General features: G+C 41.9%; 1 protein-coding gene across 1 annotated transcript; it reads left to right on the top strand.

The window, feature by feature from the left end:
- Nucleotides 1-5,608: 5,608 nt before the first annotated feature.
- MYCBP (MYC binding protein) lies at nt 5,609-15,144 on the top strand. The gene is made up of 5 exons (XM_075603680.1): nt 5,609-5,759; nt 7,664-7,736; nt 13,402-13,450; nt 13,971-14,100; nt 14,932-15,144. Exons 1-5 carry the CDS (start codon nt 5,745-5,747, stop codon nt 14,974-14,976), a joined length of 312 nt encoding a protein of 103 aa, XP_075459795.1. The 5' UTR covers nt 5,609-5,744; the 3' UTR covers nt 14,977-15,144.
- The last annotated feature ends 581 nt before the right edge of the window (nt 15,145-15,725 follow it).

Genomic DNA, 15,725 nt, shown 5'->3' with positions numbered 1-15,725 from the left:
CACCTGTCTATGAAACAGCTTTTGAGTCAATTGTCCAATTACTTTTGGTCCCTTGAAAAAGAGGGGGCTACATATTAAAGAGATGTAATTCCTGAACCCTTCCTCCAATTTGGATGTGAATACCCTCAAATTAAAGCTGATAGACTGCACTTTAAGCCCATGTTCATTATGTAACTGTAACTTGAATTTATTTTGGTACACAGCCGAAGTAACAAAACTTGTATCAGTGTCCAATTATTTCCGGACCTAACTGTATATAAGATATCCAAATCTTCCCTGGATCAGTGTGATGGGACCTTAGTAAGATGAAAGAGTGGCACAGGACATAGTGCAGACTGTTCCAACATTTATATAAAAGAATCAATATAAAAATTTGCACTCACAATTTGGCAAATATAAACATGCAGATTGGGATAGTATCCCCGCCACGGATGTATGAAACCTTTACGGTGAAACGCGTAGAGTGGCAGCAGAAGGATCCACTGGAATACTCCAGCCCGCCTACCTTTCTGCTTCCGGTGACGCTGACGCGAAACGTGAGAACCCAGAGTTAGGCAGAAGGAAGACGCCTTTACGACAAAGCGTGCTCCACAGCCTTAGGGGAATCCGTCCGTATCCACGGTACCATCGGCGGTGTTCATTCACTAATCCGCGGTAGCAGTTACTATCCGTGGCGGGGATACTATCCCAATCTGCATGTTTATATTTGCCAAATTGTGAGTGCAAATTTTTATATTGATTCTTTTATATAAATGTTGGAACAGTCTGCACTATGTCCTGTGCCTCTCTTTCATCTTACTAAGGTCCCATCACACTGATCCAGGGAAGATTTGGATATCCTATATATCTTCCAAAGATACCTTTACACACACAAGTCCTGTGAGAAATCTGTAAGTAGAAATCTCATATGGACATTTATGGCTCTAAAATAACCACACCACCTGAACAGACACATCTACACTATATGCTTGTGTTTGCTGTCTACCGGGCAGCCAGCTAAGCCAGTTCCCACCCCAAAACATGCCCTGGCATAGGCAACAAAGAAACAGCACAGTCTTTGGTCATATTGTAGGAATAAAGGGTTTTCTTATATTAATCCATCTGGCGATGTCCCTGCATCAGCATGGCTCTCTCAGCAGTGTCTCTCCCTCTCTTCCAGCTTCTTTACACTGCTTCAGCACGGCTCTCTCAGCAGTGTCTCCCACTTTTTACCAACTTCTTTAACCAGCCTCTGGTAGCTGGGGAGCCCCTTCGGCCTCCCTCCTCTGAGGGAAAATCGGTCAGCCTCTCTCACTGGCTCTCTGGCTCTCTGGCTTTCTGGGTCTGGCTCTCAGTCTCACAGTTTCCTGTATCTTTTGAGCCTGCAGTCTTTCAGGAATCCTGCTTAATTAGGCTGCAGATGCAGGCAGGTTAACTGGTTGAGTGCTGGAAGGTACACATATCCTCCATTTCAGCCTCCTGAGGCAGTGACTGTCACATATCCTTCCCTCCAGCTCATTCCTACTGGGGTGAGCGACCAGTGCACAATTATCGTGCACCCACACCAAAGACATCCTCTCTTTCCATTTCCTAGTCTTCCAGTTGAAAAATATTCCCTTTGGGACAATTACCAGGCCTTCTAGGCCTGCAGACTGGTCCTTCGCTACCTCTTTCTCTTGTGCTGGCCTGATTCTAAAGTTGAAGCTCCGCCTTTGTTGTGTCCCCTTTTTCAAATGTTCCCGAGCATCCTGCCGTCTATCAGCTATCTCTGCCTTCTTCCTCTTGGGCTCCGAGTCTCCCTTACCCTGTAGAAGAGCCTTGACCTCAGTTAGCTCATGGCGTTCACTCGTCAGTGCCTGTTTGGCCTGTTCTTGTGAAGACACGCAACTCCTCTTTAGCGGTGATGGCTTTTGGACCTTTTTCCATCAGCGTACCTTCAGTGTTGGGTTTCACATCATTTATCTTCAGAACTTCAATTTGGGTGGGGGTCTTATTAACCCCAAGTGCACCCCATGATGCCTCTCTACTTACTCCATTGGGAGTGTTGCTGGACAACCTGTGAGGTCATTCTCATCTTACAAACATGGACACACTTCAGTCCCATTCTCAACTGTCTCTTCACAGCGGCTGCCTTGCAAGGAATCCACTATGGGTCCCATGGGCACTGCAGTACAACTGGCTTCTTACTGTGCTACTACATCGCACCTTGGTCTTCCCATTCCGTGCCTTGTGGACAGTAGACTGTAGCACTGCAACAGTATTGCAGTCACGCTTCCTGGTGCGCCTCACTTGCTTTATCTCTACCGCCCTCTTTTCCATGGACTGCTTCTGTGACCCAAGTATCTGTCTTAGGGTTGTAACCTCTGTCTCCAACTTCAGCTGAGTTACCTCCTGCTGGGCAGCCTTAGAGTCCAATGTAGCGTCCTGCTCAGTCTTCAGAGCCGCAAGCTCCTCCCCCAGGTCGCGCTTTTATTTCTCTGCCAACTTGCGGCCAACACACTCAGACTCCAGGTCCTTCCTCGAGTTTCGAAGCAGTCCTTCTGTATGTCTTTTCCCACTCAGTGTGGCTGCTAGTTCAGCTTCTTTGAAGTGGAGTCGTGATTCCACATCTGTCAGCTGATTCAGAGCAAGGTTTAACTCTGTTTCCTTTTCTCTATTCTTGACCTGCAGCTGCTGGTGCTCCTCCCGGACCTTATCCAGCTCCAGCTGCAGCCTGGCCCTCTCATTGTCCGTATGATCCAGCCGCTTGTAAATATCGGCCATCTCGGTTTCATAGCGCAATGTCAGGCAGGCCACTTGATGGACAGACACCTCCTCCCTCTTGGTGCACTGTATCTCGCTCTCATTCATCTGCTTCTGAAGCTCTTCCGTTTGTTCCTGCAAGTCCCCTCTCAGGGCCTTCACCTCTTCCCGGTGTTTGCTCTGGGCTTGCATCAGCGCCTCCATCTTTTGGAGCTCTCCAGTTTTTGTTCTAGGATCGCCGCTGCTTCCGTTTCCAGGCTTCTTTCTCCTTGGCATACTGACTCATGGACATGGAGTTGCTGCTCTGCTTCTCCAGTTCTTGCTCCAGTCTCTGGACCTTCTCGTGCTCCCTCTCATACAGAGTCACCTTGCTTCTAAGCTCCACCCCCAGCGATGCTTGTGGCTTTCAGTTCCTCATGCTGCTCTGTGGGGACATACTGGGTACTCAGCCGTTCCTGTAGCACTTGCTGCTTCTCCTTGGCCACTTGCACGTAGCTCTTGCAGCTGGCTCTGCCATAGGTACGCTGCGTGTGTGTGCTGCTCCAGGGAGACACGTTGCACCCTCTCTGCATTCTGCAGTGCTTCCTGCACCTCTAACATTTCCTGGACCAATTGCTTCTCCACCTTTCCTGCTTGGTGAAGCTTCTTATCACCTTTACTGACAGCTGAAGCAGCGTCACAGGGACCAAGGCAGCCAATGAAATCATTCTTCAGAATGATTTCATGACTGCAACTTGGATACTTACCCTGCCGTCTGTAGCCCCGCCCCCTCCCCAACGCTGAAAAGTCTGCTGGGGGATAATCACATGTCGCCCAGCAAACTGCAGCACTGCCTCCCTCACGCCCTCCCTCAGAGTCCTCAGCTGGCACCCTGAACGAGCCCTTGCAGTCGCTTTCCTTTCTTGCACACACAGGCCTGCGGTGCTGTGCCAGTCCGCAGCTCCCTCCTCCTGTCAGACGGAAGTTGAACGTGACTTCTGGCACCGACAGGAGCAGTGAGAGTAAGGATCACAGTGACTGGGTGGCTGCTGCTGCTGCTGAGCTCCGGAGCCGCCTGCTCACTGCAGCCTGGGACAGCTGGGAGTTTTCCCAGCATTCCCCACCTGGTGGCCCGCGGAACTCGGGTTAAAAATGACTGCTCTAGAGTGTAAGCTCTCACGAGCAGGGCCCTCATTACCTTTATGTATCTGTTTGTGCATGTCCATCCTCACTTTATGTAATATACATACCTCCATTGTACCACGCTACTGAATATGTTGGCGCTTCACAAATAAACGATAATAAAAATAATCCTGCTCTTTATAAAAAATAAAAAAAAACACAATTTTGTTAAAAATATAAGGATTTCCGTAATGTCCGCAGCTGCCATGGTAACCTTTACACTGGAATCTGGGCAGAGCTCCATTTTAACCTCCCAGGCACATAACATTTCAAAACAGAACATCAGATTTCTTAAATTAAAACGGTTACAAAAGGACAAGAAGAGATCTCTCGAGGTAAATACAAAATTGGCAATCAGTGCACACTTCTGCTTTAACCCTTTGAGTGTTACGTCATGGGGTCTGGCACTCCAGGGATCCCGTTATATAGTGGCTATGGCATGAGACCAATGAAAGCCTTTTTATCTTTCAGCTGTGCTTGCGTCCTGCGTTCTAGTGAAGCGCAGGACGCAGTCTGCAGTGAAGGGTTAAGGGCCGTCGGGATTACGCTTTCAAAAGGGTTAAGGCTTTATTTATTTTCTTCATTGCATCTTTACACTCCTTGCTCCATCCACCATGACACAGGGGTTCTATGAACTTTTAACCTTTTTTTTTTTTTTTTTTACTGGAATAGTTTCAGGTGCCACTTTAATTAATGTATTAGTAATTAGTTACATTTTCACATGATTCTTCCACATCATCTGTAATGACAGACTCAATTTTCTCTTCACGTCTCATTTTAACTCATTCCAATTTGCTTTCTTTAAATTCCATCATTTGACTACGTTCCTTTTCTAATTCACGTTCATAACTTCCATTTTGACATATAATTATTAAGTGGTCACTTTTATTATGAGTATATTTATCCACTTCCCGGTCACATGTTGTTCCTATTGGACTATTTGACTCATTTCCCCTGCATACACATCAACGCTGGTCTTTTCTCCTGTATATACACCGCTTAATTATTGATTTTTTATTATTTTCTCAATCAACCCACCATTTTTATATTTTCTTTCATTTCCCCCAACAAACATTACGGGCGCTCCAATCTCTATATCTTACCAACTCACCATGTTTTCCTACTTTAATTAGGCTACGCTTATAGTGCCGGCGACATCAAGCTACGATCGCTGGAAAAATCAAATTGAGATGACTTCCAGCGATCGTGACTAAGCCGTCGCTCCGTCGCGCTGCGCTTACTATAAGCGCACGCGATGGCAATGCATTCGTTTTCATGCGACGACGCATCGCTTTCACTGTAAGAGCAGCCTTAGTTGTTCAAACGAAGTGCTAATGTTACAGGGATTCATAAGTATTAACTATTCAACTTCCCTTTTTATGCCATTACAACCACTATAATATTTATTGGAAAAAAATAATATGATACATTAATTACAAAAAAGTTATATTTAAATGTTACAAAAAACTGATGCTGGATATCAGTGGGGGTTTTTTTTTGCCGGTTATTGATCCCATCAACTTTTAATATGAAACCTATATTTCCGCTCTTGAAATGTTTGTGTCTATTACCATGGCAACAGCTGCACCGGTTAAAGCTACATCTGCACATGCGCAACAGTTCCCTGGGAGCACTACAGTTCCGGAGTATCACACGGCGCATGCACCCCACGTGACCCTACCAGGGCCAGCCGTCTTGAGCATGCGTGTTCCATGCTGCGAGACGGACAGCGAGAGACGCGCGCATGCGTACAGCAATCCAGCGCCGGGTAAGTTTCGCAGTGCGCATGTGCAGCAGCCTGAGACATTGTTACTGAGGAGATCTGTGAGTAACAAACCAGAGGCGGCTGGGACCCCGAGAGGATGGCGAACTTTAAGGTGAGCTCCGGGGGCTGCACCGGGGTCTCAGGGACATGCCCTATACTGTACTTATTAAGCTTTCCACATTGCTTAATGTTTCTGTTAACCTTTCTTATGGTTTTATTTAAAAAAATAATAATCTGAAATTCACCAACTAAATATGTATATTAATCTATCACTTATTATACAATGTGTATGTGTGTATGTATGTGTGTATGTGTATATATAATATATATATTTCACTACCATTATTTTATGCTACAACCTACAGCGATATATAATGTAAGTTTGTGTGTATATATATATATATATATATATATATATATATATATATATATTGTACATGATATATTATGTAAGTGTACAATACGTATATGTCTAGTTAGAAAAATAAAAGTAGTTCCTGATTTTTAGGAGCCTCTTTTTTTATTTGCAAAGAGAAAATGTGTTTTTAAATTCTTCTATATTAGTGAGCCCAAATGAAATGTACCTATGCACCTCCATAACCTGCTAAACTGAGTATTCTCACAAGACACCAGATTTTTGACGGTTTTATGTTTTTAATGTTCTAAGATATTCTGGCACCTAAAACACTTACATTTCATTAACGAACGAGATCACTGATTAACTGACCACAAGCAACTTTATACAGTACTTGTTGCTTCTTTCTAGCAAATTGTGATGTTTTGACGATGCACTCTGGTAAAAAAAAAAAAGTGACTTATTTTTTTCCTCCCCTTCATAGGTATCACAACATCAATATTGTATTTTTATAGTGCCAACCTAGATAATCATGTATGCTAGAAGACATTGTACATTGCAAATTCCTTCGGGTGGAAACCTCCTTTCTGTTGTCTCAATTTGTCTTCACATACATGTACTCTTCTCCTACTGTGTTATCTTTCCTCCCACGTGCTGCGGAATATGCTAGCACCAGCACCATACAAATAAGAGAGAACCTAATACTGTATAGGGAATATTACAGTTTTATGGATAAGTGCATAAAATAAACATTATGGAAGCGTGGGGTCCCTGCTCTGAAAGCATAAAAGTGTTTTAGCAGATAAAACGGTTATATGGAAGTGAAAATGTTATAGGGCAAATAGTTGTAATGGAGGAAGCACACGGGTCTGGTATTTAAGCAAAAACTTAAGTCTGTATTTATTACATCAGCAGAGCAGGTACAAAAGTGATGTTCCAGGAGACCATGGCCCTTTCCTCAGACAATATGGACATATTTTCCAGGTGTATGGTGTGAGGACAGGGCCATGGTGTCCTGAAACGTCGCATTTGTACCTGCTCTGCAGAGTAAGGCGGCGCTTATAGTGACTGCGACGCGATGTCGCATCAAAACAGATGCATTGCTGCCATCACATGCGCTTATAGTAAGCGCTCCACGACGACTTGGTCGCGATCGCTGGAAGTCATCTCAATTTGATTTTTCCAGTGACCCCAGCCTGACGTTGCCGGCACTATATGCGTAGCCTAAGTTTTTGCTTGCATACCAGACTCCTGTGTGCTTCCTCCATTACAACTATTTGCAAAATTCTGGATCTAGCTTTGAGACACCGGGATCAACAGAGGGTGAGCAGAACAATTTACCAATTTTCTATGAGTAGCGGTGGTGACACGTTTTCTATACTTTTCACTACATTTTATAGGGCATGGTTAAGAGGGTAAGAAGTATGTATGCACCATATGTTTTAGTAAATGGCCTTTGATCCGTTTGTTTTTAATATTATTTGTGTGTGTATAAAATACGCTTGATCCCAAACAGTAGCTTTTAAATGATTTTTAAAAGCATTGCACTGATATTACCAGCAAATGATATTCCAGACCTGCTTCATTAGTAGCATGGCAATCGATATTACATTTCAAAGGTCTGTTTTATTTTTAAAAAAAAAAGGTGTTTTTGTTTTTAGGCTGCAGACTCAAAAAGGGAACAATTTAGAAGATACTTGGAGAAAGCGGGAGTGCTTGATACCCTTACAAAAGGTAACCAGTATATGGGTTTAAATATGGAAAAGTATATTTTTAACAAATTAAAAGATGTAAGTGACGATAATTGTAGAAAATCTGCATCTAAAATGGAATTGAATACGTTGTGAAGTATCTTCCCCATGTCAGGAAAGATCTCTGCTCCATGCATTTGACTAGGAACCTACTGAAAAGGTAGAATAAGCAAAAAAAAAAAAAAAGTGTATTAGGATCCTATACTTGGGCTCTTCCTTGCCTCCAGTGGCATTGCAGAAGGTTCCAAAGGGGAAATATAACTTTTTAGCTATGATACAGATCTATCTAACACATGGGGGGTGCAAACTTGATTTTTTTTTTCCCTGCGCCCCCCTGCCGGCGGTCCCCTTACCTCCGTGCTGGCTCCGGCGTCATGACATCACGTTGCCATAGCAACGTGCTGTCGCATGACCTCGCGGTGTCATGAGAAGCCGCCGGAGCCAAGGTAAGTAGGTTTAGAGGCACTTAATTTAAGTGCCTTCGGGAAGCGTGCAGGGCCTCTGTAAACGCACTCGGTCTCGTGCCCCCCAGTTTGTGCACCGCTGATCTAACACACACCTTGCAGTAAGCGGCAGTGTGGATGCATTGGGGAAGGATCTGACAACACAAGAGGTGAACTAGTGTGATAGTTAAAATTGGCCACAGAAACCCAGGGTTGGCAAACGTAAAGAGCTCAGACTACAACCAAAGAGCAAAAGGAATTGAGGTGTTATTACATCTGAAGATATTCTAAAGACGACGCAAAGAATCTGAAATGGTAACAGTCACTTATGGCACATCTGTGAGCACGGGACCTGCATACGGGACAAGGGTTAATATACAGCTCGCAAGCTGTCCCATTGTTCACCTTTGCAAAGGTCCCTCAAGTGAGGCATATCTCCCCTCAATCCGTCCCCATATACCATCTGTCATGAACAGCACACAAGTGAGCACGTGATTTAGAAATGCAACCAGGGTTAATCCACACTCTACTCTAGCCAACTCGCCTTTCTCCTCCGCAAGGTACTTTCAATTCATTGATATTAACCCCTTACTCAATTGCAATCATCTATATGCTTCCACCACCCAAGAATTATGCAAATAAAAATATGTAAAATGAATATCTGCCAGGGTCTTAGGCCCTATTATTTATAATAGAAAAAACCATGCACTTAATACACACATGTTGTAGCAAAATGTGTCCGAAAATGTAAATGCTCTCTCCAGAGCGTGCAACAGTTCATTCAGAGCCCCAAAGCATCACAATAAATATCTATATATCTATCTTGGATTAAAAGAACATACAATTGGAGTAAATGCAGGACAGTTTCTTTATAACAGGATAAAACCGAAATCTCTATACATTACACTACGATTTGTCAGGATTTTCTCCCAGAGAGGTCACTGGTGTAGAAAATATGAGAAATCACGTGTTTGGTCCAAAACACACCTCTGTTAAACTGATTTTCATAATACCTTACTAAGTCTTATGTACTAGTTTTCCCCATTGAAACAACATATGCCCACCCCTGTCGTAAATCGGCTGCGAGATTGACGTTTTTTCAACCGAGGGGAAAAAAAGTTATACCGAACGACTTTAAAGCTTTTTGTCTCAATATATAAACGCACTCATAACTTCCCTTCTCTAATACCTAGATATACGTGACTTGCATCAATAGATTCAGGGCGTCATGACGGACACAACAAGACTAATCACGACCGTCTTGATCCTAAATTTGAGTGTCAACTGGATATCTGTCATTGGCACCTCTCTCACCCATGCTGTGTGTCCTCATTTCATCCCACAATTGCACACATGTAACTCTTGGTGTGTACAGTAGATAACGTCACATGATATTCTCATTTTTAAATAAAGTCCCCCAGCGAAAGCAGAACCTGTCACCTCTATGGAATGCACCAGTAATTATTGACAAATGTTTAGTTTTCTTTGAGGCTGACAGAATAGTCTCTGCTTATCATTCATGATCTAAACAACCCGTGTCCCTTTTAGTGGGCCATCCGTGAGAGGTCCTCCCCCATTAAGTCCTCCTTTGAAGATCAGCACAGACCCAGGAAAAGTCTTGACCTGTCAAACACAATATATTGTACTTTTAAATCCAAACTGTACCTACATTAACCCCTGAAGCACCAGATTGATTAAAATACATATCTCATGATATGAGTGACTACACCATTAGATTGCACAATGAAAGGTATTAGTAGATACATTTAGACTGTCATAACACTTTACAAATGTATGTATGTATATCCTTGTGAAGTGAAAGCAGTGTTATTAACTATGTGCATTAAACTAATAGTGAATCCTTTAAAATAGTGATTCAATTATAAGTGCAACAATGTGCAGATAGTGCAAAAAAAAAAGTGTAAATATACAATACTATATAAAGTACAGCTTCAACACTCCACAGAATTGCTTCTCCAATCCTCAGAAGATATGTTGTCCAATCGGTGGGGAGCGCAGATATGTGAATAAAGATATAAAAACATAAAATAGTGCAATATGTCTAATAAAAGTGTGGTGCTTTTATCTTTGTAACCTATAGATTGCATACTCACTCTGTCAGGTTTTTTTTTTTTTCCAGGCATTTTCAAATTTCCAATAATGGTAATACAGCCAGTACGTCTTGATATGTGGAGACCTTTACTAATGTAAAAACAAGACAAGCCCTAATAGCGTAGACTGATATAAAATGTATCAGGGTGTTAAGTAGAAGCATTTATGCACTCACATGGTATAAAATAATAACAGGCACATCAAAGGTTTTCGTGACTGGAATAGGCGCCGTCTGTGGTATCCTGCTTACAGCGTTCACCTTCCGCCAGCGTGTACAGGTGTTCCTGCGTCTCTCCTCTCGTCAACCTTGCAGCCAGCTGGCTTCCACACCTCTCGGCTTGAATACCCGGCTGTTGATTCTGAGAACCGGCAGCGCCGTGATCATCGATCTCTCACTGCTGCGATTTGCAAATTCAGGGACTCTGCGCGTTTCACTGGATTGCCCAGTTTCATCAGGAGTGCTGTTTGAATGTCAACATGACTATTTTATACCCAAAGATTCAACTCTATTGAATACAAATCGTTCAAGAGACCACTATTATATATTACTATGTATACATAATAATTACAATGAAACATCATAGGTTTATAATTGGAGAAAAATAGAGGTGTAAGACCCCCTAAGTTAACCAGTGCTCAGAGTATATATCAGTCCCTTCATGCAATCACTGGGAGATCCTGCAAACACTGGTTGAGTGATGTCACGTCCGGGTTTCAGTAGGTATATCAGGAAGTGGGGCAGCAAGTAATGGTTACTCTTTGAGAGCCCCAGGGTGGGAGAAACGCGTTAGAGGCGCGGGGGGTGCCATCCCTCCACTTTTATCCATGCATCAATAAAGAATTTCACAGCACAGTCCGGCCTTCGCTTTATTGCTGCACGGCAGTGCCCGCTGCTCTACCTCCTCCCCGGTGAGGAGATTGTTCCTGTATCATAGGTTTATAAATGTTACCTAGAATGCAATGCCTTAGTATCACATACAAAGGCCCAAATAATAATTAATATTATATTTATTCAATAAAAACATTAAAAATAAATAAGTGCTCAAATAACTACAAACTTAAAATATATAATCGGATATGAACTGAATCAGAGAATAGGAACTGAAAAATAGACAGACCAGTAATGGATATAAAAATAAATACAAAACATATTTATGACACATTTTCCCGTGGGACAGAGGTGCGGATTTGGGGGGAAAGATCATATAAACACACTTAAATCTATGTCTATATTGATTCCTTTTGGAATCAGGGTATTTAAATTGTAAATCAAAAAACACTCCCTTTTAATCAAATCCGCATCTGTCACGACCTCTCCAATGGGATGAAACCATCTCTATACCTTGATATTTTAACCCTCTTGGGTCCGCATTATGTACCAAGGCAAAATGTTTTGAGACACTGTGTTATCATCTTACGCTTAATATTGCCTATATGTTCAAGAATACGGGTTTTTAAAGGGGATATTGTTTTACCAATATATTGGAGGCCGCAAGGGCACTCCATAAGGTAAATGACACATTTTTCAGTTCCTATTCTCTGATTCAGTTCATATTCGATTTGATATATTTTAAGTTTGTAGTTATTTGAGCATTCTTTTTAAAAAAAAAAAAATGTTTTTATTGAATAAATATAATATTAATATTATTTGGGCCTTTGTATATGTATGTGATACTAAGGCATTGCATTTTAGGTTAAATTTATAAACCTATGATGTCTCATTGTAATTATGTATACATAGTAATATATAATAGCGGTCTCTTGAACGATTTGTGTTCAATCGAGTTGAATCTTTGGGTATAAAATAGTCATGAGGACATTCAAACAGCACTCCTGATGAAACTGGGCAATCCAGTGAAACGCGTAGAGTGCCTGAATTTGCAAACCGCAGCGGTGAGAGATTGATCACGGTGCTGCCGCTTCCCAGAATCAACAGCCGGGTATTCAAGCCGAGAGGTGTGGAAGCCAGCTGGCTGCAAGGTTGACGAGAGGAGAGACGCAGGAACACCTGTACACGCTGGCGGAAGGTGAACGCTGTAAGCAGGATACCACAGACGGCGCCTATTCCAGTCACGACAACCTTTGATGTGCCTGTTATTATTTTATACCATGTGAGTGCATATATGCTTCTACTTATCACCCTGATAAATTTTATATCAGTCTACGCTATTAGGGCTTGTCTTGTTTTTACATTAGTAAAGGTCTCCACATATCAAGAAGTACTGGCTGTATTACCACTATTGGAAATTTGAAAATGTCTGAAAAAAAGATTGTGAGCACACAATCTATAGGTTAAAGATAAAGCATCACACTTTTTTTTTATTAGACATATTGCACTATTTTGTGTTTTTATCTTTATTCACATATCTACGCTGCCCACCGATTGGACAACATGTATAGCCTTGTGTCTATCACTATTAATTAACATGGCGCGTCACAGCAGTAATACACGTGACGTAATATAAATAACACATAATTGGAATAAGCACTTCACATAAAAGTGCGAGTCCCTGCCCCGAAGAGCTACAAGCGAAGTGGTAAGTAGGAAGAACGTACAGAGGCGGTAGGAAGGTGTTCTGGTAAGTGTGTCTGCAGGGGGCCAAGTTCGATGTATGAAGTGTATAGTATCAATCACGGAGCTACTCATATGCTTAGTGCGAATCCTTGAGGCCCCATCTCTAAAATAACACAAGCTCACCAGAGAGGGTCCAAAAAAGACTGACAGGCACTTTAAAGCTGTAATCCGTAGCCACCTTCCCTTTCCCCTTACTTCTTGTGAACCAAGGGTACCCCTGAGCCAAACAAGATCCCCATTACCCCTGAGGGGATCCCCACACGTCTCCCACAATATGACACTTTTTTTTTTTATAGAGACAGGAATATTTTCCCTTGAGAACAATATGGTTATTGGGGGTAAGGCATGGTGATACCGGGAATATCTACGATAAACTGTAGTTTGGATATTTAATAATGGTCTCAGATATTGTTAATATTGTTGTTTTTATGAAGGAAAGAAGGCAAACTTGGTGAGCCAATTGGCCCGTATCTGCCTTCAGCTTCTATCTATGACAAATGTTGTTTTTGGTTTTACAGTGCTGGTGGCGCTGTATGAAGAGCCGGAAAAGCCAAACAATGCATTGGAGTATCCTTTCCTCGTTGCAAATGTGTGGTGCTTTGCATAATGATGCGGAGTATCTTTGTACACTACCATCCTCACACAGCTACTTAAGGAGTCAAAGTGCATCACTCTGATTAAATCCACAGTAAAATCTACCAATAGTCATTGCCACATTGTTCTTAAACACCAATGGGGGCTGACAGGAGGTTGGAAAGAGGCTTCACATGAATAAGTGGAGTTGGCCACCGCTTGCTCCAGGGGTGGCCAACTCCAGACCTCAAGGGCCATCAACTGGTCAGGTTTTCTGGATATCTCTGCTTCAGCATAGGTGGGTCAGTCATTGACTGAGCCACTTGTGCTGAAGCAGGGATATCCTGAAAACCTGACCTGTCGGTGGCCCTTGAGGACTGGAGTTGGCCACCCCTGCTCTAAACAATCGCCAACTTAATTTTCCCAGCGTGGAAATTGTGTTGCATTGTAATGTCTATAAACTGATGTGAAATATGCCAAGATAGACCGAGACATCCTTAACTTGCAAATGCAGCTTTTTAAAACAGTACATGGGAGCTGCGGGTCCAGAAACCCCAGATGTGGAAGCTCTTCGCTTAGAGGTGGCAGAACTGAAACAGAAGTATGAGGTTGTGCTTGAAGAAAACAAAGATCTGAAAGCCAAGGTTGGCGTTTAATATTTTTGGTATACTGTACTTCCAGAGTAGTGCAGAAGTTCTCTAACCAGTTATGGAGTTGAAGACTCCTTTGTACTGTAAATACTGTGAGTAATGGGGTTTTCTTGAACATGAAGCTATACATAAATATTAGACATTCTATTTTTCTTTCAATTCTCATTAGAAATGTCAAATCCAAGTACTTGCTAATTATAAAAGGAAACCGTGGTCATGTTTTCAGGCAATTTCATGACATATTTGGTGTCCCAGAGAGATCTAGAGACATGTTTACTAGAATGGGCCATAATGTATATTTTGGCTTGGTAAATGACACAGGGTTTGGCCGCTCATAGCTGTAGTAAGACCTTATAGATGCACAGAGGTCCTATAGCAAATACAGACCATTTGTCGGTTTTATTACAGTTCTATTTATTTGCTTAATTGGTCAAAAGATCCACGCATATATAAACAGATGCATATGCATACAGTACATATATAATCTCGTGCTCCAGTGTGAAATTAATCTTAATTTGACATTAAACACTTATTTTTAGGCTTTTAACGATCACCATTTTTAAAAAAAAATGTCAAAACATGTGGGGTTTTTTCCATTGATAACGCTCTGCACACACTTTGATGTAAGAGAACCTTTTTCGTTCGCCATCAAAACCAGCGGTAAATCTGGAAAACTATTAAGCATTTAGCGTAATCTCTAAAATAAAACTAAAAACAGGATGTGATGCTAGAACAAAAACAAACACATTTGCTTTAATTTTTAATAAATGTTCATGCTAATAAGAACACTTATTACTGTATCTAACTCCTTTTTTATTCTGACAGCTTGCGCATTATGAATCATCTCCAGAAGAAAAGCATCCGGAATAAGAAGTTCATTGTCTTCCTACCTAGATAAACGCTGCACTGGAAATACTATATTATATTGGCTTATTTTTGTTATATTTTGGGCACAGAGGCACGGTTTGTGTCATATTTGTAAAATTATTTTCTATGTTCTCACTCTCAAATAATTAATAAAGTAGTTATTTAAAACAGCGTTGTTGTTTAGCTGTCATTTTCCTCCAACCGATTGAGAAAAGGTTTCTAACGCACATACTTTAATCAGTCACAACTTGCACATACAGGCTCCCCGTACTTGGCACAGTTTCTCGTTTTGCATTTGCTTGGCAGATTTTTTTTTGGGGGGGGGGGGGGTGTCTGGTTTCTTAACCCTTTGAGTGCCAGGGAGGTCAAAAGAGTAATATGCTGAAAGGTTAATGTCATTTTACAAGTTGTCTGATCTTTAAATAACTGAAACCATTTTATTAAAGGCTTTCAAAAAGTAGTTTTGATTCTTGTGTATTCTACCTTTTACAATACGGTGCAGTATGTGTGTAAATATCAGTCTTCAGCCCCTGTCGATCCACTGCTAGACGAAGCCTCCCCAATGATCTTCTTCTAGGCTCTAGGTACTGTGGTTGCAAACCTTTTCTGCATGTTGCTCCAACAAATTTTCAGATTTCATCCTCCCATCTTCCTTTTGGTCTTGGTCTTTTAATGTCTCATGGAATCCAGTAGAGTACCATATTTTGTTCAACGGTGATCATTTCTTCTTGCGATATGTCTGGCCCACTGAC

Source organism: Ascaphus truei, chromosome 6 (genome assembly GCF_040206685.1).
Source record: "Ascaphus truei isolate aAscTru1 chromosome 6, aAscTru1.hap1, whole genome shotgun sequence".
NCBI classification, from domain to species: Eukaryota; Metazoa; Chordata; class Amphibia; order Anura; family Ascaphidae; genus Ascaphus; species Ascaphus truei.
Note: the sequence above shows the minus strand (reverse complement) of the source record. Positions and strands in the feature narration are given on the sequence as shown.

What these genes read in the sequence shown, in the direction of transcription:
- MYCBP (XM_075603680.1), top strand. An exon ending in GCTTGATACCCTTACAAAAG is followed by an intron (nt 7,737 to 13,401) that starts GTAACCAGTATA and finishes TTGGTTTTACAG; the next exon opens with TGCTGGTGGCGCTGTATGAA. An exon ending in AAGCCAAACAATGCATTGGA is followed by an intron (nt 13,451 to 13,970) that starts GTATCCTTTCCT and finishes TTGCAAATGCAG; the next exon opens with CTTTTTAAAACAGTACATGG.